The sequence below is a fragment of the Giraffa tippelskirchi genome, chromosome 5, assembly GCF_054371585.1.
Source record: "Giraffa tippelskirchi isolate mGirTip1 chromosome 5, T2T-mGirTip1v1.2.pri, whole genome shotgun sequence".
Lineage (NCBI taxonomy): Eukaryota > Metazoa > Chordata > Mammalia > Artiodactyla > Giraffidae > Giraffa > Giraffa tippelskirchi.
In genome coordinates, this window is record NC_137279.1 from 135990669 (window position 1) to 136011837 (window position 21169).

Consider the following 21169-nt stretch of genomic DNA (forward strand, 5'->3'; position numbering starts at 1 on the left):
AAAGTTGTCCCCAGGTGACTTTGAATTGTGCTTCTAGGGCTCTGCCTTGGTCTGAATGTTGAGTGCCGGATCACAGGCCTCTCTGAGCTCCAGCATGCAGGAAGGTGAAAGAGCATGAAGGTGTCTGGGCTGTTCCAGGGCTAACCCGGGAGCTGTGCTCTTCATTAATGCTCACAGTCCATTAGCAAGGAGTTGGCCACACGACCACCCTGGCTGTAAGGAGGCTGGGAAATGAAGTGTATTACTCTGTAAGAAAAGGAAGACATGACCTAACAGTCTGTGCTATAGACCATAAAGCTAAGAATGACAAAAGAAATAATTATGAGAGAAGTCACAGGGCAGCAGTCAGTCACAGGCAAGTGAGTTGGAAGAACTGTCCTGAGCTCAGTGTCCTGTCACTCAGAACAGGACCTCTTGGAAATGGAGTCTGGGGTTCTGCTGGTCCTTTTATGCAGCCTTGAGGGACACAGGCTGGTAGTGTGGTGAGGTTAACAAGGGGAAGTTCACGCAACAAGGGGCCAAGAACTGTTCTCAGGAGGAAATCCAGAAATGAGATACACAGATTTGGTGTTAGAATCCACAAGGCTGTATTCAAAGTGCTGGGGCAGAGGTGGATCTGATTGCCTGGGATGCTGCAGTGATCAGGACCGGTGGAGCACCGGGAAAGGGATTCTACTAGTCTATCCTGAATCCAAGCAAAGACCTGGAAGAGGGAAGACAAAAGGTCCTGGCCAGTGTGAGCTGGGAGAAGTCTCTCCAGTCCTAAACCTCTCTGCCAGCTTGCAAATGCTATGCAACAAACAACTGTTAAAACCCAAGACCACCCTTGGTTTAACCCCCGCGTTAAAACCTGGTGCTTAAGCCTCAAACTTTGTTCCTATTCCAACAGCTGAACTGAAGGAGGTTTCATCTCATCCTGCACAGATACTACCCTCATGGTGACTTTCTTGTTTATCTTGGAGGCAGTTTGGGAGCTTAGCATGAGAGAGAGATGACATGAGCAGTGTCAGGGCTTGAGCTAGTTCTAGTCACCATATAGAGGAAATTAGCAATCATAGCTCTGGTGCAATAAATTTTAAAGGGAAAAGAAGAGAGACCTGAGAGCCGAGTCTAGGAATATGTACACTCCAAGGCTGATGGAAGAAAGCATGACAGAAATATTGAGGAAAGTGGAAAGAGAACCAGGAAAGAGTAGAGTCACAGAGGCTTGGGAGGGGAGTTTCAAAAAGAGAGTAACTCTCTGTCCATATCCACAGTGAGACCAAAGAAAAAGAGAGACTGGAAATAAAGGATTTGTTATTGAATTATTCAGTAAAATTGAGCATATTTTTATTATGTGCTGATTTTAGGCAAGGTTCTGTGTTTGTGCTTCAGAGAACAGGGAGACAGAAGGATACCAGCTCTGCCCAACAGGTTTGGAAGTGAGATGAAGACAAATAAGTATTTAATACGGTGTGTTGAATGACATAGGAGAGGTACCAGGTATTTTATGGCTGAATTTCTTGAAAGAATAGCCTATACTTTCTTTCTACTTCTATATCACCCGGGCATCATTCAATAAAGTGTGATCAAGTTCTCGCCTCCTCTACTCCCAACCAGCAAACTAAAACTAACCAACACATGAACTAGACACGTGTTGTCCGTGCTCACGGACATGCCCATGATGCCCTTGTCCATTGGGCATCAGGTGCACAAATGTGAGTAAGAAAGTGGTGGCCTTTCAGAAGCTTGCAGTCTGGTGGTAAAGACTGACACTGAGACAGAGGCTGCTTCTACAGTGCAGTGAACAGGGGAGTTCCCTCCAGTGGCTAAAAGAATCTGAATTTAGTAAATAAAGAGTCACCTTAGGAGAATGAATGGATATATGTCTGAAAGTTCCAGGTGTACACATGTGTATAGGTTCCAGAGTTAAGGACTGCCTCTGATCTCCCCCAAGTGTGTTTGTATTCATTTTGGAAGAGTAGAGGTGAGGAATGCTGGAATAAGATGAGACTGGTGATGGAATGGAGATAAGCTGATTCCTGTGCCCCTCCCTCTCCCTCAGTGCCTCAGGCCCTCACGCTCTATGTCAACTCAGGGACTAAGTCTGGTTCATGTCCGCAGGGCCTAAAATCATCTGCCTTTATTACATCACCACCATTACAGTATCTCCAGCATTTTAGCATCTCCACCAGCCTGCCGAGCTTCTGGGAGAGCAGCACTCATCCAGCAGCCCCCATGGCTGGCCCTGCCACTGGAAATGCCACTGTGGAGGATGGATCAGTGGTGCCACCAAAAGGCAGCCCTTGTGGCAATGTCTGCCTGGCCTCATATCAGATGGCAGTGCCCTCTTGATTCAGGTTGTCATAACCCTGCCCCTCTCAGCCCCACCCTCTTCACAGCACCTTAAGGAAAAGTCTGCTGCTTCTTTCTCTCCAGTTCTAGTTTCAGATCTGGCTAACCTGAGGCCCAAATGAACATCTCACCCCATGGCATTTATTTCCATGGTATACAAGACCAGGAACTCAGAGCTGGGACTGATGCTGGATTACACTGGAGGACATCCATGAGGTAGACTCCGGCATGCAGGGATCTGTTGTGCAGTCATCTTTCTTGTATATAACCCCTGATGCAGATGCATGCGTGCTCAGTCGTGTCTGACTGTTTCCAACCCCATGGACTGTAGTCTGCCAGGCTCCTCTGTCCATGGGGTTTCCCACTCAAGAATACTGAAGTGAGTTCCCATTTCCTACTGCAGGGGATCTTCCTGACCCTGGGATTGAACCTGTGTCTCTTGCATCTCCTGCGTTGGCAGGCAGGTTCTTTACCACTGAACCACTAGCGAAGCCTGCATATAACCCCTAACTGTGGGCAAATCACTCATCGATTGAATCACTTAGTGTATGTAGGGAAATTTGCTAGAGTTCTGGCATGTCTAAGGGGACATAGGGAACATCTAAAGAATTGTAATACTGGCCCATGCCTTTGAGAATACTGTTTATTCCTCTTTCCTTCTCTGAGAGTTGCTACATTTATAGCTAGGAGATATTATGTGTGCTTGATTGTACTAAAAGATTAAAGAAAATCTATAACATATTAACACCTTTCACATAACACTGTTGTATTATAATGTACTTGAAGATGATATCTGTTTCACTACGTGAGAGTTAATTTGGTATCTGGAGGAGGGGGATGATCACTTGGTAACTGGGGGAGGGCAGAGTTCATGGAAATCAAGAGATGGTGCAATGACCCAGAGCTGGAAACAGCAAGGAGCTGTTAACACCCCTCAAGCTGAAAGCCAAGGAGAGGGGGAAGGGGAGGCTGCCAGTAACGAGAGGCTGCCTGCCAGGTACTAACCCGGCCAATGCAGAGCAATATGCCAGGGAGTGAGCAGGGGAAGTCAGTGTCTCAGCTCTGCCCCACCCCCTCCTCTTCATCTTTCACTGTACCTCTCAGGATAGGAGCTGGAGGGCAAGGAAGCCAGTTGATGTGGTCCCAACAGGGAAAAGAGCAAGTGGAGAGGGTCGGAGAGGGAGCTGGATGGGCGGATGGTTGAAATCGGGCACAGCGTTCTCTTGTCTTTTATATGCACTTCTATGACCTGATTACCTTCATACAGATGTGCTGTTTTACTTCTCGACACACATAGGGTAGGAGAGGGGGATTGGTTGGGGATGGCTGTGAGACTCCCGCTTTAGTGACCAAACAGCGGTGCTCTCCTTTAGAGCCTCTGAAGCGTTCATTAAAACAACCATTTCCCTCTATAGCCACATGCTTTCAAAGCACACTTTCAAAGTGTGATTTTCCTTTCTGTATCGAATTTCAGGATTCAATCAGGCACTAACCTGGGCGGGCATGTTTTCCAGAAGCAAGGAGGGGTCACTGCCGGTCACTATTCATCTGTTACTGGGAACAGCGGGGGACTCTTTGGAACACACGATGTAGAGTAGGAGATTCTTGAACGTCCTTCTCAGTACCAGAGGCAGATTTAGTCACGAAATAGATCAACCCAGGGAATGAATGCAGTATGTGGTTACGTTAAGACAAGCAGTTTGGACCAAAATTTTCTCTGTTGTGAATTTTATAACGAAAAGAAATCTGATTTTCTTCTTATGAGAAGTCCTTGGCTGTTAAGTAGGAACTTTGAAATTTCTCAAAATATATCTTCACAGAGAGACAAAGTTCTTTGTACAAAAAATATCTCTTTCAGGGATGAATGTCCATATTTTAAATTTTGGCATTCTCTCCTCATTCAAACATGTGATTACATGATGATCTAAGGATCATTTGCTATATAATAGAACATATGGAGTTATATTATATGTAAATATTATTCATTTTAAACATTCTGATTAGCATCTTTACTTTTAAGACAGCCAAAATGTATGTCATCTGTCCTGCCTAATGAATTAGAGGAGATTAAAATTGTATACAATTGACAGAGTAAACACAGTTAAAGATTTATATTGCATTTGGATGAGCTGAGTCAGAGAATTTGCTGATCACGTAAAATCCATGTCTCACTTCTTTTATTTGGTTTAGTTCGGTATGTTTTCAAGTTTGCTTTCCTGTTTAACCAAGAGGTTTAAGACAGTCCTCAGTCAGTCATCAGTGACATCTGGGGAACAATACGTTTGACTCTAGTTGTTTATTAAACAAGTCCTTGGGTTGAAGCTGTGTGTTTACAGCCTGCACGTTCATAAATCCACCCACCTGATGGAGAGAGAAAGCAATGATCGAATCAGCTGACATGCAACAGGCGGTCCTCCCTACCTACAGGGCTTGGAAATGAGCCCTGACGCAGTAATCTGTTTATCCTGCTGAGCTCTCGCTGCAGTTTCCCCTGTGTGTCACCACTCTAAGCTGAAGATGGCTTGAGGCACGGAAGTTTCTCACTTCCCAAGTGCACCCGGCTGTGCCTGCTCCTCCTGTGAGTCTGCTGTTTGGGGAACACTGCTACCAGTAGTGTCCCTCTGTGTACTGCGGGACCTGGATGCCATCTGGAGAACCGGGGATCGAGATCAGAACAACTTGATGTGCCCGAGTTTACCATTTGTTCTTAAACAGAGTAATGAAACTTTTTAACAGAATTGAGTTTAACTTGCTTAAGCCAAATGGTCTAGTGTATTCAGAGAGGGTGGCAGATTTGTAGTAGCCCTACACTTAGCAGGTAGCCCTAATATAAATGTATGAGCTTTACCTGAGAATATCAAGGATCCCAGTCTTCTGTCATGGACGGTATCTATTTAAGTTGAATCTCCAATAGATGGCTGCTCCTCTGTGTTATTTTGCTACAGCAAAGTGTAAAATTACTGCTTATGAAACCCGCAGGCTTTATTTATTTTGAAATTGCTGCAGTATAGCAGAGCTGACATCCTCTCCCCTCTCTTTTTAAAATCTATTTTAAATATTATTTGCTTATACGACAGTTTCATATTTACAGAAAAATTGACCAGATAGTATAGAGAGTTCCCATGTTATACCCCTACTCCTATTACTAACATCTCCCATTAATATGGTGCATTTGTTACACTTAATGAACTGATGTGGAAACATTATTATTAACTAAATATTTATTTAGTTAGTCTCAGATACTAATAATATTATATAATTATAATTGCATATAATTATTATATATAATATAATATATAATTATGTACTTAATATATTTAAATTTATAAATTATATATTTATGAATATATAAATATAATGTTTATATTATAATTATATATATTATATAATAATAAATATAATAATATTCATTCAAGTATTCTCACTTTTTACATAATATTCCTTTTCTGTTCAAGGATCTGAGATACACATTATATTTAGATGTCATGTCTCCTTAGGTTCCTCTTAGCTGGAACAGTTTCTCAGATTTTCTTTGTTTTTGATGACTTTGATGATTTTTGAGAATGTCTTCCTGTTGGGATTTGTCTGAGGTTTTTCTCAGATCAGCCTGGGGTTATGGGTTTTGCAGGGGTTCCTTGGTAGCTCAGCTGGTAAAGAATCTGCCTGCAAGGCAGGAGTCCCTGGTTCAATTCCTGGGTCAGGAAGATCCCCCGGAGAAGGGATAGGCTACCCACTCCAGTATTCTTGGGCTTCCCTGGTGGCTCAGGTGGTAAAGAATCTTCCTGCAATGCGGGAGACCTGGGTTTGATCCCTGGATTGGAAAAATCCCCTGGAGAAAGGCATGGCAACCCATTCCAGTATACTGGCCTGGAGAATCCCCATGGACAGAGGAGCCCGGCAGACTACAGTCCATGAGGTCATAGAGTGGACATGACTGAGTGACTAAGCAGCAGCAGCATGGTTTTGGGAAAGAAGATTACAGAGTAAAGTATCATTCTTAATGTATCTGATCAAGGTCACAGGCTAGCAATGTGACTGGTCACTGTTGATGCTGACCTTGATTACCTGGCTGAAGTCATGTTTGTCAAGTTTCTGCACTGAAAAGAGGCCCACACCCTGTCATGCTCTCCTCTTTGGGAAGAAGTCACCATGCACAGTCCACATGTAAGGACTGGGAGAGATGTTCCCCTCCCTTAGAGGGGAACATCTACATAATTTATTTGGAATTCTTCTGCATGGGAGATTCATCTCTTCTTTTTCATTTATTATATTTTTCAGTCTTTTATTTCCAGCAGTATGATTAATAGATTTTTTTTTTTAATACATTGTGTGATAGTCCAATCCTGCTTTACTTTGCTGCTCAATTGGCCTAGCTTTGGCCATTGAGTCCCCCTTTTCTCTGGAAGTTGTGTTCAAAGAGGAGTCATAATTTCTGATGTCCATACAGACTGGGGAGAGGTCTCTACCATGGCAGTACCCTTCAGACCACCCTGATTTGTCTGCTCTGGTGAGGTTTCTGTTCCAAGGTGGCAAACACTACTCCTCACACCTCTCAGCTAGCAGGGCTGAGAGCCAAGTCTACAGAGGAAAGTGAAAGAGTTCTGAGACCCTAATTAGAGAGTATGCAGCAGCAGAAGCAGCAGCGGAAAGTAATAATGCTCAGTTTGGGTAAACAGGTAGGGTGCATGTGGGCACATGTGTGCCTCATTTAACTCTGCATTGAACTAATATCTACTGAGGGCCTACTATGTGCTGGGCATTGTTCCACGTGCTGGGCACATGCCACAATAGCACAAAGGCCCCAGCTTCCTAAGCACATGGGGAGACAGACCATAACCCCACATAGGCAGTGCTGGGTGGTGAGAAATACTGTAAAGAATAATACAGCAGGGGACAGGGTGACAGTGCAGTTGGCAAGGAGTGGGGTGGGAGTTTGGAGAGGTGCTCTTTTACAAAGTGGCAGGGAAGGGACTCTCTGATGAAGTGATGTTTGGACAGGAATGAGGTGGCAGAGTGAGCCCTGAGAATATCTAGGGGAAGAGGCTTCTGAGCAGAGGGCCGCAGTTTAAGGGCCTTGAAATTCATGGCTGAAATGAACCTCAGGGATCATATGTGGAGTTAAAATATCCCATGCTATCCCTATTTTGCCATTAACATGAGTTAGTAAGAAGAATTCAGTGCACAAATGTGGTTGATTGTCAGGAGTGGTCTCTTTTCTGGTTGTTCGTGTACCAACTAACCTGATCTCCAGCTCCCATCTAGATGGGGTTTCCAGAGAGGAGAGGAGAGTTCTACACTTGTGGACCACAGGAAATGAAAATGTGCACAGCACCAACAGATCTTGTTTTGGAGGTACCCTGTTTCATCCTAAGGGGAAAAAGAAAGTGTTGTTGAAAGCCAACTAAAAGGCCAGCAGCAACTTGTCTCCCAAGATGTAGTTTGAAATAAGCCTTTTGAGTGGTTTTCACATGTTTTAATTTTCATAATTGTTTCCACATTATGGGCTGGCTGGACAGTGTTTTAGAGAATCAAGTTTGGGAGAGTCTAAATGAAAGCTTTGCTTCTGAAGTTTTCATTTGGATTCCACATATAGACTTTCTAAACCATCATTTTCTGAAGTCTTAAATTACTGAAGTTTCAAGTTGTGGTAATACCTCCAGAGTTTAACATCTTTTGTTTCTGGGTCAAACTATTCAAACCCTCTAAACTTTTAGTATAGGGGAAAAAAAAAGAAAGAAAGAAAGAAAAAGAAAAAAAAAGCCCAGCTTGAGATTTGGCAGAATTCAAGTTGAACAACATTAGTCTTAAAATTGTATTGTGTAGCCTGCTTACTATGAAATTTGAAAGCGTGTTTTCAGAAAAAAAGTCTTTTCCTATATTTCTCAGGGCTTTAAAAACAAAATAACAAACCCAAAGGGTATTTAGGCTGTCCCAATTTTTTTTTAATATGCATATAACACAAGACAGTCTTTGAACGTGATTTGATGAGATCATTCTATTTTGGTAATTCCATGGTTATTGTAAGTATGACTATAGTTGGTTGATATATATAGTTGACTTGGTCTGTCTGGTATTTCATTTGTCTGTGGAGAGAAAATGTAGTATTGTGGAGAAGCTTGCAAGCCTGGGAGCACAGCTGCCTCAAGAGAAGCCAAGGTCTTCCACTTACTAGCTGTGTGACCTTAGGCGAGGATACTTCAGTTTCCTCACGCACACAATGGATCATAATATAATAGTATCTGCATCACTGTGGGTAGGATTAAATGAGAAGACCTACATAAAATGCTTAGTCCAGCATCAGGCACAGAGTAATCACTCAAATATTAGCAATTAAAAATAGTAATAGTAAAGTCAAGATATTAAGTAACTAACCCGAGAACACATAGTTAATCAGTGAAATTCTCCAGTTGGCATAGTTAGTGGGTGATGTGTAAGTCATCAAAGGCATTTAACTGAACCTCTTCCTTTTAGTGGGGAAGAGATAGTGTTAAATGGAAATTCATTTGCCCCCTTCACACATGCTGATGCTATAGATGTGAGCATAAAAGGCAAGGTCCCTGGTCTCATGGAGCAGAGAGGTCTAGCAGAGAGGGATGGATAATAAGGACAAAACATGCACAAAAAGTATGTCATAACTGGTAGAGAAAGCAAGGCTCTCTGATAGCGGGAACTGAGGGTTACTTTGGATTGGTTAGAGGGGGTATCTCTGTAGAGGGGATGTTTAGAATTTGTAATAGAATCATATTTTTAGGTTTGAGAGAGGTCAAGAAATTATAAGTCAATCATTTGTTATAAGCTCACTAAGTTTTTGGTAATTTCCAGCTAAGAGAATATGGTGATCTGTTGTTAATATGTACTGGGGACTGTCAACAAGCTTGACAGCTTATGGAGGAGAAAAAAAAATCAGAAGTACTAATTCACAAACTTCCATTATTCATTTTTGGGACTCTAGGGTGATTGTGTTGGGAATGTTTTATAAGAGAACTGGGGAACCTCTTGATTTGGCCTGTTGTCGGCATTATAAAGTTTTGTTGTTTCATGAAGTTTTAAGTAGCAAACCATTTATTTTCATTATCACTGGAAAACTCTAAAGTGTACTATACTGCTAAGAGTAATAATAATGAACATAAGTGAATCCTTGAGGTTTTTCCTTTGAGGATTAATTTTGATTTTTCAGTGTCATAGTTTTCAAAGAAAGGTATACTAATTAGAATGTGTTCTCCTAAAACAGAATTTGTAAACCAGCATTTAAGAGTCTATTTATTTATTACAAAACATGTGGACTGTAGAAAAAACTGGAAAGAATTAAAAAATAAAAACCCACAATTCTACCATTCTTCATTAACTATTTACACTTTGAGTTTTTTCCCTCTTCTTTTTTCTGTCTTTTAAAAGTAGTCAAGATACACACACGTATTTGTGTGTGTTTATATGTGTGTGTGTGTGTGTGTGTATGTATGTGTACTTACATATATATGTATACATACATATACTTTATTTTAATTAAAACAATGGCATATGCTTTTCTTCATATTAATACAGCTTCATGGTAAACATGATTTTCAATGGCTACATAATATTCCATCTTGTGGAATCTTTTTCACTAATTCCCTAAATTAACTTTTTAATATTCTTATTGTCTACTTCTCCCAAAAGTAGAATTAGAGTCTGGGAGGTAGGAAACTGTGTGGTGGGTTTTCCTGTGGTTTTCAACTTTGTAAGACAAAACTACTTCTCATTCTCGGACAAATTTTGCTAAAATATGTCGAAGAATGTGTCATTTTGGTTTTGATGAGGGGAAGTTGAATTTGAAGATTTTAAAGTTTTTAAGAATCATTGAGGTTTTAGGGCATGATGTAATTACAAATTCAGTCAGGTTTATGAACCACAATAAATGTTAAAAACCCCTTTTAAAGGAAATTAGGAAAATTTAGCTTTCTGCTAGTATGTTAATTCCTACATCTTTCTGACATTAATCTTGATAAACTGATGAGTTAAAGATAATATAATTTTAGGACTTCCCAAGAGGTTCAGTGGTAAAGAATCCACTTGCCAGTGCAAGAGACTCCGGTTCGATCCTTGAGTTGGGAAGATCCCCTGGAGAAGGAAATGGCAACCTGCTCCAGTATTCTTGCCTGGGAAATCCAATGGACAAGAGGAACCTGGTGGGCTACAGTCCACGGGGTCACAAAAAAGTCAGACATGATTTAGCAACTAAACAGCAATAAATATAATTTTAAAATCAGAACTGTGTTTCTCTTAGCTATCTAGAACATATAGCAAAATAAAATACATAAAATATTTTTCATTAGTAGAAGGACACAGAGCAATTGCACACTAAAAAGACCCATAATCATTAAAATTTCTCATGTAGTTTTTGGATTTTTTTGTCCTGAATTTCAGTTTACTTTCAGTACTGTTGAAAGCTACATTTTCTCTTTGGATATTAAAATTGAATTTTACTAGATTAGTATCTTCCATTCAACTCTCATCTGCTGCTGGTGGGATTAGAAATATCTGTCTCAAGAGCAGTTCAACAACATATACAAGAAACCTTTAAATAAGTTTATATTTGCTACTTCATCAACTAAAATCTATGGATTAATCCTAAGGAAATAACTGGGCAAGTGTGTAAAGTTTAATGCATAAGAATGTAGTCTTTCTTGTCAAGATAAAATATTAGAAACAACTTAAATATCCAACAGTTAGGGATTAGTTAAGTAAATTGTGGTATATTCATACTGGAATATTGTGAAAATTATCATATAGACACGTAGTTTTAATTTGGGAAAATTATCATGATATGTAGATATATTGACCTGTTTATGAAGCTGTCTGATATTGGCAGTTAGTGTTTGGTGAATATCTTCCAAAGAAAGTAGTTTTTGTTTTGTCATTAGTAAAAGGAACTTAGACCCATTTGTATCTTGAGATCATTCCCATTTGTTTATCTGAAGCATATAACATGATATTTTACCTTTCATTATTTATGGCAGAGACACATATATCTAATTCAGTAAAAATATCATTGTACCATTATAAATTAAAATGAAGACTGTCTACAATAAATTTCTATTTTGTACTAATTTAGGCTGATATTTGATCCCCTTATCCTGATTCTGGATGTGATATTGGGCTTTACAAGAGCCTTTAGAATTTATAAGAGCCTTAAAAGCTGGGGATTGCCACTGTTTTCACTGTTAGAGCCACTTCATTCCCACCAGTGGACTGCTCAGCGCATGTGTCTACCAGCTATCCAGTTTTCCAGAAGAAATATTGTAGCCTCATTTCTTGAGAGGGAGCCCTGGCCGTTCTCCCCAGAAGATAGATTTCCTGGTCTTCAACTCCAGTCTCCGTTGATCGGACCCTTCATAGCAATGGCCGGATCACTCTGAGGCAAAACACCTGGTCTTCCCAACAAGCACAGATGCATGGGCATTGTTTGAGCCCCTTCCCAGCCCCTGCTTGGTCAGAACCCCTCACTTTCAGACTGCAAGAGACCTGAGATTAGTATCTTCCTTGTCTGCCTGGTATCCCAGTGTGGGGTCTACTTTCAGACATGTGTCTGGACAACTTGTCCTTACTTGGCAAGTGCATTCTCGTACCCTCGGACTCCAGATCCTAGTCTTACCCATGAAGGACTGGTCTTCTGCTACCTGCTGTTAAACAGAGCCCAGGGAAGGAAACTGACTTGAAGTGACTGAGGTGGATAATCAAATATGCAGATTCACATTGGTGCAGTTTGGCTTAGGAGAATAAGAAAGAAGTGAACAAGAAGGTAAAAAAGGAGGATTGAGGACAAAGTCACCAGCCCTGTACCACATGCTTAACCAGTGTCGTCGTAGCTTGAAACTAAAACATGGCAAAGGTGGATCAGAAGTCTTGGGAAAGCCATATGGTCATGTGAAGAGTAACTCAACACCTGATATCTTGGCAAGAATGTGCCTGGCATTACCAACTTGCCCTTGATTAATGAACAGAACCTGTAAATAAGAAATGAGCTGGAAACCACCAGGAGAAGTGTTAACATGCTATGCTGTAATTGTTGCCAGTATAGAGTGGATTATTGCAAGGTTCAGAATATCTGACCTAGTTTTGCCTCCTGATCATTCATTCTTTCAGCCATACAGCCAACCATTCAGTAAATATTGGTCTTGAGACAGCCAGGACAGATGGGTCCTGGGGTTATCATGATGAACAAAATAGATACAGACCCTCCCTCACTGAGCTTGCACCTAACCTGAGAAACAGACAACAGTGACTCATGTGAGATAAATGCTGTAATAGGAGGTCAAGGACCAGAGTCCTGGAGCAAGGGACTGAAGGATTAACAGGAGTTGACTAGAATAAGGGGCTTAGCAATGGCAACTGATGGTTTAGTGATTGATTTTTGCAAAGAGTGATGTTTGTTTTTTCTTTAAATTTCTTTCTAGGGTGTTCCGTTCTTCTCCACAATGAATGAGTGTTACTATGATAAGCGGATGGACTTTTTTTATAACAGGAGCAACACTGACACTGCTGATGAGTGGACAGGAACGAAGCTTTTAATCGTTTTGTGTGTTGGAACGTTTTTCTGCCTGTTTATCTTTTTTGCTAATTCTCTAGTCATCGCAGCAGTGATCAAAAACAGAAAGTTGCATTTCCCCTTCTACTACCTGTTGGCTAACCTGGCTGCTGCAGACTTCTTTGCTGGCATTGCCTATGTGTACCTGATGTTTAACACTGGCCCAGTCTCAAAAACTCTGACTGTCAACCGGTGGTTTCTCCGCCAGGGACTTCTGGACGCTAGCTTAACAGCCTCCCTGACCAATTTGCTGGTTATTGCTGTAGAAAGGCACATGTCAATCATGAGGATGCGCGTCCACAGCAACCTGACCAAAAAGAGGGTGACGCTGCTCATCTTGTTCGTCTGGGCCATTGCCATCTTTATGGGGGCTGTCCCCACGCTGGGCTGGAACTGCCTCTGTGACATCTCTGCCTGCTCTTCCCTGGCCCCCATTTATAGCAGGAGTTACCTCATTTTCTGGACTGTGTCCAACCTCATGGCCTTCTTCATTATGGTCGTGGTGTACCTGCGGATCTACATGTATGTAAAGAGGAAAACCAACGTCTTGTCTCCGCATACGAGTGGGTCCATCAGCCGCCGGAGGACACCCATGAAGCTAATGAAGACGGTGATGACTGTCTTAGGTAAGAGGAACCAAGTCAGCCATTATTCCCCTTCATTCAACAAATATTTATTGAGTACCTGCTGTAAAACAAGGCACTTACTAGGTAGTAGGAATGCAGCAGTGAACATGAGCAGACATAAGCCCCCACCTGCCTGGAGCTTATACTCTAGTAGGGGAAGACAATGTAAGTACTCTAATGGGACAAACAAAATAATTTTATAGTAAATTTTATTATAAATTTTGTAAAATAAGATGTTGAGGAGTCTAATGGGAAAAAATAGAGCAGGAAAGATAAGGAGTGTGCTAAACAGGTATAGTTTGCAATTTAAAAAAAGTGTTGTGAGGGACAGCTTCACCTAGAAGATGACTTTGTAGCCAAGATAGGAAAGTGGTGAGGGAGCAAATCATGTGGGTATGGGGAGATGGGTGTTCCAGGCAAACGATGCAATGAGTTTTGGAGGCTAAACAGCAAGGAAGGCAGAATGGCTGGAGTGGAGTGAGTGAGGGGGGCGATGAGGTCAGAGAGCTGAGGGGTGGGGTTGGGGAGACTCAGATTCAATGGGGCTGTGCAGTTACCATAAAGGCTTTGGCTTTGCTGAATGAGAGGAGAAGCCATTGGAAGGTTTTGAATGAGGGAGTGACATGATCTCACTTACATTTTAGTGGCATCTCTCTGGCTGCTGTTTTGAGGAAATACTGTAGTGGGGCAAAGGCAAAAGCAGAGAATTGCTTAAGAGGGCATTTCATTGCCCAAGAGAGATGGTAATGACTAGGACCAGAGAGCAGTCTAGAGGTGATGTGATGTGGCTGGTTTCTGAATCTTTTTAGATCATAGCATCAATAGGATTTGCTGATGGGTAAGGTACAAAGGAAGATGGGAGGGCTAGGGGAAGGTGGAGATGGGGAAGACAGAAGAGGAGATTTGGGGAGAAGGTGGGGAGTTTGGCTTTGATCTAGCTAAGTTTAGGATTTTTTTTTAGACATCTCAGGGAGTTATTGAATGAAGCTTTCAGGATTTAGGGGTGGACTGGAGATCTATATTTGAAAGTCACTGGGGGGAAAAGTGGTATTTTAAACCAAAAAACTGGATGAGCCCACTGTGAAAGGGAGTGTGGATGGAGGAAAGAAGAGGACCAAGGAATGAGCCCCAGGACCTCCAGTGTAGGGAAGGTGGAAAGGCAGGAGCAACCAGCATAAAACCAAGAAAAGGAGTAGCCAGAAAACCCAGGGGAATACAGTGGCCTGGAAACTGTGAAAAGGAAAGAGTGTATCAGCAATGTTCATAATCCTGAGAGGTAGAGTCAGACAAGGTCTCACTGGGTTTAGCAGAGTGGTAGTTGTTCGGTGACCTTGGAAAAGTCAAAACTAACATAGCTGTTTGGTGACCTTGATCCACAGGAAATTAAGAAAAGGACAGAGGAGAACCTTTAAGACAATGGGTTTGAGCAGCTCTCAGGAGTTTTGTTTTCCACTGTGATTCTTGGACTAAGAAGACTCATTTGGGTGAAGAATTTTACCTTTGTTTTGTATTCTCTGTGGCAGGTAGCCGGTTGTGCGCCCATTCCAGTCCTGTGTCCAGGTGACAGATAGACAGACTTTGTGATGGGTGAACAAACAAAGACTTTTATGGTTTTGCAGGCCTTGACTTCTACATTTGAAAGGCCATTTCTCACCCTGTGTGGTGGCTGCAGCTGTGGGGACCATTGTTGAGAGAGATTCAGGAGTATAGTCCTTTTAATTCCCAATGTGAGGGAGCTCTAAAGTGAATTCTTGGGGAGCAATTCATAATGGGAGATGCAGGGGATATGTGGTCTGGAATGAGAACCATCAGGATATCAGTAGGTCCTGAAACTGCTAGTGTGGTTTGGAGGTCAGCAGACACGTAGTATGATTGTTAAAATAATTTCAAACTGAGGATTTATTTTAGATAACAAATATTTATATAGGGTTTAATATGTGTCAAGCATTGCCCTAAGGGTTTTATAGATATTAGCTTGTTTAATCCCCTTGGCAACCCTGTGAGATCAGGTACTACTATCCCTATATCAGATTAAGAAACTGAGTGGAGAGTTTAAGCAGCATGGCCAAGGTCATTCATTGTTAATGGTGGAACCAACAATGACCATGTGGCCGTTGAAGTCCACATGTTTATTACCACATTCTGTAACTAGTTTTGCTTTATTTGGACTTTTTACTGGCTTATTCTTTGTTCTGTCTTCAAATCTGAACACCTCATTCTCCTTGTAGTTCCTTGACAAGAATGTAGACAACAATAAGAAAAGGTGGAGTCACGTTGATCCATTTTTCTACTCTTGAGCTAGAGCTATTGATGTTTTTGGTCTTTATCTCTAGTGTCAATAAACTCTACTTTTCCTACTTGCAAGCATAACCATTTGCTTTGTTATTGTTGTTGAGCTGCTCAGTCATGTCTGACTCTTTGCAACCCCATGGAGTGCAGCACGCCAGGCTTCCCTGTCCTTTACCATCTCCTGGAGCTTGCTCAAACTCGTGTCCATTGAGTAGGTGATACCATCCAAAAATATCATCATCTGTCATCCCTTTCTCTTGACAACAATCTCTTCCAGCCTCGTGGTCTTTTCCAATGAATTGGCTCTTCACATTAGGTGGCCAAAGTATTAGAGCTTCAGCTTCAGCATCAGTCTTTCCAGTGAATACTCAGGGTTGATTTCCTTTAGGATTGACTGGTTTGATCTCCTTGCTGTCCAACGAACTCTCAAGAGTCTTCTCCAATGCCACAGTTTGAAAGAATCAATTCTTTTGATACTCAGCCTTCTTTATGGTTCAACACTCACATCCATCCATACAAGAAAAACCATTGCTTTGACTATACAAACCTTTGTCAGTAAAGTAATGTCTCTGTTTTTTAATATACTAAGTTTATCATAGCTTTACTTCCAAGGAGTAAGCGTGTTTTAATTTCATGGCTGCAGTCACTGTCTGCAGTGATTTTGGAGGCCAAGAAAATAAAGTCTGTTACAGTTTCCATTGTTTCCCCATCTGTTTACCATGAAGTGATGAGACCAGATGCTATGGTCTTAGTTTTTTGAATGTTGAGTTTTAAGCCAGCTTTTTCACTCTCCTCTTTCACCTTCATCAAGAGGCTCCTTCCTCTTCACTCTCTGCCACGAGGGTGGTGTCATCTGCATATCTGTGGTTATTGTTATTTCTCCTGGCAATCTTGATTCCAGCTTGTGCTTCATTCAGTGTGGCATTTCACATGATGTACTCTGCATATAAATTAAATAACCAGAGTGACAATATACAGCCTTGACGTACTCCTTTCCCAGTTTGGAACCAGTCCATTTTTCCATGTCCATTTCTAACTGTTGCCTCTTCAACTGTTTTCTCAGGAGGCATGTAAGGTGGTCTGATATTCCTATCTCTTTAAGAATTTTCCAGAGTTTGTTGTGATCCACACAGTCAAAGGCTTTAGCATAGTCAATGAAGCAGAAGTTGATGTTTTTATAGAATTCCCTTGCTTTTTCTATGATCTAATGGATGTTGGCAATTTGATCTCTGATTCCCCTGCCTTTTCTAAATTCAGCTTGTACACCTGAGAGTTCTCAGTTCATATATTGTTGAAGCTTAGCTTGGAGAATTTTGAGTATGACCTTGCTAACATGTGAAATGAGTGCAATTGGATGGTAGTTCAAACATTCTTTGGCATTGCCTTTCTTTGGGATTGGAATGAAAACTGACCTTTTCCAGTCCTGTGGCCACTGCTGTTTTCCAAATTTGCTGGCATACTGAGTGCAACATTTTTACAGCATCATCTTTTAGGATTTGAAATAGTTCAGCTGGAATTCCATCACCTCCACTAGCTTTGTTCGTAGTGATGCCTCTTAAGGCCCACTTGACTTCACACTCCAGGATCTCTGGCTCTAGGTGAGTGATCACACCATCGTGGTTATCTGGGTCATTAAGATCTTTTTTGTATAGTTCTTTTGTTCACCTCTTCTGCTTCTGTTAGGTCCATACCGTTTCTGTCCTTTATTGTGCCCATCTTTGGATGAAACGTTCCCTTGGTATCTCTTAATTTTCTTGAAGAGATCTCTAGTCTTCCCCATTCTATTGTTTTCCTCTGTTTCTTGCATTGTTCACTTAGAAAGTCTTTCTCATCTCTCCCTGCTGTTCCTTGAACTCTGCATTCAAATGGGTTTATCTTTCCTTTTCTCCTTTGTTTTTCACTTCTTTTCTCTCAGCTATTTGTAAGGTTTCCTCAGACAGCCATTTTGCTTTTTTATTTCTTTTTTGGGGGGATGGTTTTGATCACTGCCTTCTGTACAGTGTTTGAGCCTCTGTCCTTGGTTCTTCAGGCACTTTGTCTATCAGATCTAATCCTTTGAATCTATTTGTCACTTCCACTATATAATCAACGGATTTGATTTAGGTCACACCTGAATAGCCTAGTGGTTTTCCCTACTTTTTTCAATTTAAGTCTGGACTTCGCAATAAGGAGTTCATGATCTGAGCCATAGTCAACTCCCAGTCATGTTTTTGCTGACTGTATAGAGCTTCTCCATCTTTGGCTGCAAGGAATATGTCAGTCTAATTTCGGTGTTGACCATCTCATGATGTCCATGTGTAGAGCTGTCTCTTGTGTTTTTAGAAGAGGGTGTTTACTATGACCAGTGTGTCCTCTTGGCAAAACTCTGTTAGCCTTTGACCTGCTTCATTTTGTACTCCAAGGCCGAACTTCCCTGTTACTCCTGGTATCCTTTGACTTCCTATTTTTGCATTCCAGTCCCCTATGATGAAAAGGACATCTTTTTTTTGGTGTTAGAAGGTCTTGTAGGTCTTCATAGAACCATTTGACTCCAGCTTCTATGGCATTAGTGGTTGGGGCATAGATTTGGATTACTGTGATATTGAAGGTTTGCCTTAGCAATGAACCAAGATCATTCTGTCGTTTTTGAGATTGCACCCATGTACTTCATTTTGGACTCTTTTGTTGACTATGAGGGCTACTCACTTTTTTTCTAAGGGATTCTTGCCCATTGTAGTAAGTATAATGGTCATATGAATTAAATTCACCTATTCCCGTCCATTTTAGTTCACTGACTCCTAAAATGTTGATGTTTGACCACTTGCTGTCTCCTGTTTGACCACTTCCAATTACCTTGATTCAGGTAAATTGACCTGGACCTAACATTCCCGGTTCCTATGCAATATTGTTCTTCACAGCATTGAACTTTACTTTCACCGCCAGGCACATCCACAATTGGGCTTTATTTCCACTTTGGCTCAGCCTCTTCATTTCTTCCGGAGCTATTTCTCCGCTCTTTCTTCAGTAGCATATTGGGCATTTGCTTGGCTATGTACCTTCAGAAACTACTTGCCTGATTGAAGAGAAAACTTTTTTCAGCGTGTTCTATGTTCAGCATGAGATGGAAAAGAACTCTGTCATCCTGTTCTGTCCTAGAATAGGACTCTTTGTGAGATGGTCATCATGGTCACCAGCTTCAGTGTCATATGTAACTTTGACTGGAACATATAACAAGTTTTTCTGGAAGAGTTAAAATTAAAGTTGTATAGTTTGGGCAGGTGTGGTGTTGGATAAGGGCCAAACCAGAAGAAACAGTGAAATTTCCAGGCAAGATAGGAGAAGTCATGGCATCAAGATGAAACAGCATTGAGGAATTGGTTAACGGCAGGAAAATAGCTTGGTGTGGAGGACCTGGGGAAGTTCCTCAGTGGTGAGACAGAGGCATCTGGTGGAAGACGGGAAGTGTGGGGACACAGGAAATGAAACTGAAGCGCTCGGTGGTGTGAGGTTTTTAGACTTACAGCTGCTGACTTCTTTGGGTAACAGATTTAGGTTTTTAGCCTCACTTCTATGATTTTCTATAGAGATAATGTGAAGCTCACCTTTTCCTGGTTAAATTTCCTTATCAGAGGTTCAATAGGTAACCTTTAAATTCTTTTCAAGTTCTGAAATTCAGTAGTCTACCATGACAATAAATAACCAGAGCCTACACAAAGTTCATGGATTCACTGAGTATCAAAGCACAAAGTCTCCTTCCATGAGAGCATCTTCTGTGGTGTTCCTTAGGAAGGAAGCCCCTCAGTTGCACAGTCTGATGCATGTAAGAATTCAGTTGCCTAATACAGGTATCTGTCATATGATAGTATATATATTAGAAAAATCAAAGGACTGGCACCTACCACCACTATAGTCACTGGTTCTGAGTATGTTGAAATTAACAGCTTAATACTTATTTCTTTAATGATTACTTGATTTAAATAAATTCATGATAAAATACTAAATCCTCATGTTTACTCCTTGACGTGTATTTTGTAGAAAATTTTAATTTAAAATTAATGTTTCTTGTAAACATAAATTCTTTTAAGTATTAGAAAATTAATAAACACATATCAACTGTGTGTTAAATAGCATCTAAGAGGCCAAAGGCTGTATGAATTCAGTGAGATTAATCTCATTTCAAAGAAGGAATAAGGGATAACAGGGCCCATAAAATTTGGGGAAGGCTTCTTAGGGATCTGGAATGGTGGGTGGGGTTTGTATTGGCAGGAGGGAAGGAATTTTAAGCAGGAGAAACAGTATAATCAGAAGTGTGATGGTAGAAACATCTCAAGCTTGTGCAGTAGCACAAGGAATGCCCTGTGAAACACAGATGCATGTTGAGGTGCAAGAAGAAGTGACTATGAAGAGGAAAAGTTTAGTTGACTATTCTCTTTGGAAGGAAAAGGGTAGATCCAGATGACCTTTGTGTTTCTTTCCAGGTTTAGGATTTTGGTTGAACACAAAAAGCATGCAGAACTGGATGGGGAGCACTCTTTAGGCTTGAGGAAATAGATGATGGTAGCGACGATGGCAGTACAAATTTTAAGTCTGTGCGTGACTGGAAAGGCATCTAGGCAGTGTGTTCCTATTTCAGCTACCCTGAGGCGGAATGCTGCTCACATCTGGGTTATGATGTGTGATGATCCCTTTACATGAAAGAAGTTGCTTGTTGAATGTTCTCATTGAAAAGACATTGAAGACATACAATCCTACTTTCCACAGGGCACAAAGGCCCTGCCCAGGAGAGACTCCTGTATTTTGAAATCTTATTGGTCAGCCAGCCTATGGCAACCAAACACACAAAATACCCTGTGTGCAAACCTCTAACTTATTGTCATCAGCAGCACCCTATGTGAACTGTGCACCCAAGGATGTCTTATTTCCTAGGAAATGGCCTGGACTTTCTTTTATTTTTCAATATCTGGAAATGCAAAAGAAAAGAAGGATTCAAAGGATTTGTGAACCATTCTTTTGAAATTTTTCATAAGCCTTCCTGTCTCTTAGGATGCTGTTTTCAAGTTGCAAGTGTGACCTTCTAGCAAGTAATCAAATCAGTTAGAAAATTGTAACTGACACCTTTTTTTAATGACATAGAGTAGAATAGAAGAGGAAGTATCAGAGTGAATTACATATAGTTGGTATAAGTGTATTGTTTCATAGTGTGTATGTGTGTGTGTGAGAGAGGGAGAGACTGGTTTATGGTATAATTTTTTTTTTTTTTTTTTTTACTATGGGTTATGGAGAAGATTGGGCTTCCCAGGTGGTGCTAGTGTTAAAGAACCTGCCTGCCAGTGCAGGAGAGGCTAGATACGCAGAGACGTGGTTTTGATCCCAAGGT

At 41.2% G+C, this 21169-nt stretch overlaps 1 protein-coding gene across 3 annotated transcripts in view; it reads left to right on the forward strand.

Moving 5' to 3' along the window:
- Nucleotides 1-21169, forward strand: part of LPAR3 (lysophosphatidic acid receptor 3) — an 81242-nt gene that overhangs the window by 13992 nt on the left and 46081 nt on the right. For 2 of the 3 annotated variants that reach the window (XM_081490064.1, XM_081490062.1), the window contains one exon: nucleotides 12768-13524. In XM_081490064.1, the coding sequence (XP_081346190.1) occupies nucleotides 12789-13524 (736 nt within the window). In that variant the 5' untranslated portion in view covers nucleotides 12768-12788. Of the gene's footprint in view, nucleotides 1-2188; nucleotides 2551-7585; nucleotides 7687-12767; nucleotides 13525-21169 lie in introns of those variants that run through there. The other variant, XM_081490061.1, reaches the window with a different exon arrangement.